Raw genomic sequence first — 857 nt, forward strand, 5'->3', positions numbered from 1 at the left:
TACACGCGTGTGGAGGTGGTGCCGCTCGACCTGCACACGCGCCAGCCACTTGCGCTGCCGCCGGGCACACGCTGCCTGTGCTACATGGCGACGGAAGACAACAGCGAGTACCTCGGCGCTGCGACGGAGGAAGCCATCGCGGCGCAGATCCTCGCCAGCGCCGGCGAGAGCGGGCCCAACTCGGAGTACCTCTTCAATCTTGCCGCTGCACTGCGCGCGCTGCAGGCGGCCGACCCACACGTCTTCGCCGTCGAGGCAGCAGCACATGCACTGATGCAGAGCCAGGCTGCGTGAGTGGGTGAGAGGGAGGTGGAAATCGGCGGGGAGGAGGCGGCGGAGGAGAACGCTGTGTGTGTGTGCGTGTGGAGTGAGAAGAGTGTTATTAGTTTGCATTTTTTTTTCCACAGACACGTTTATGAGCCTTATATACATATATATATATATATATATCTGCATTTATACGCCTTTACGTTTGCTTGAACGTCCCGTCTTGANATATATATATATATATATCTGCATTTATACGCCTTTACGTTTGCTTGAACGTCCCGTCTTGACGTTCGGCACCCTAATGAATAGCAACGGCACGCGAAGGGGTATGGGATTCTCAGGTGGTGGAGCAGCAGCAGCAGCAACCGCTTGTCCACGTCGGCGCCTATCCTCCACGCACACCGTCAGGATAGTGTTCGTCACTCCATCAACCAGTTGAAAAAGCCGACACATCTTTAAGAGCATAAAAACAAAAATAAAAACGAAAATAAAAATAGTGCTGTTGTTGAAAGTGCGTTGTTGTAGTTGTTTTTGTTTGCTTGCTTATGTTTTTGCTTTTATAGTCCTTTCGTCGCCGTTTTTTTTTT

The 857-nt window shown here is 51.6% G+C and overlaps 1 protein-coding gene across 1 annotated transcript; it reads left to right on the top strand.

The window, feature by feature from the left end:
• Positions 1-84: 84 nt before the first annotated feature.
• Positions 85-294, top strand: DQ04_18621000 (ChaC-like protein; the record flags this gene model as incomplete). Its single annotated transcript, XM_009317728.1, has 1 exon — positions 85-294. The coding sequence occupies one exon, from the start codon at positions 85-87 to the stop codon at positions 292-294; it is 210 nt and encodes a 69-aa protein (XP_009316003.1).
• Positions 295-857: the final 563 nt, after the last annotated feature.

Source organism: Trypanosoma grayi (genome assembly GCF_000691245.1).
Source record: "Trypanosoma grayi strain ANR4 Tgr_1862_V1, whole genome shotgun sequence".
NCBI classification, from domain to species: domain Eukaryota; phylum Euglenozoa; class Kinetoplastea; order Trypanosomatida; family Trypanosomatidae; genus Trypanosoma; species Trypanosoma grayi.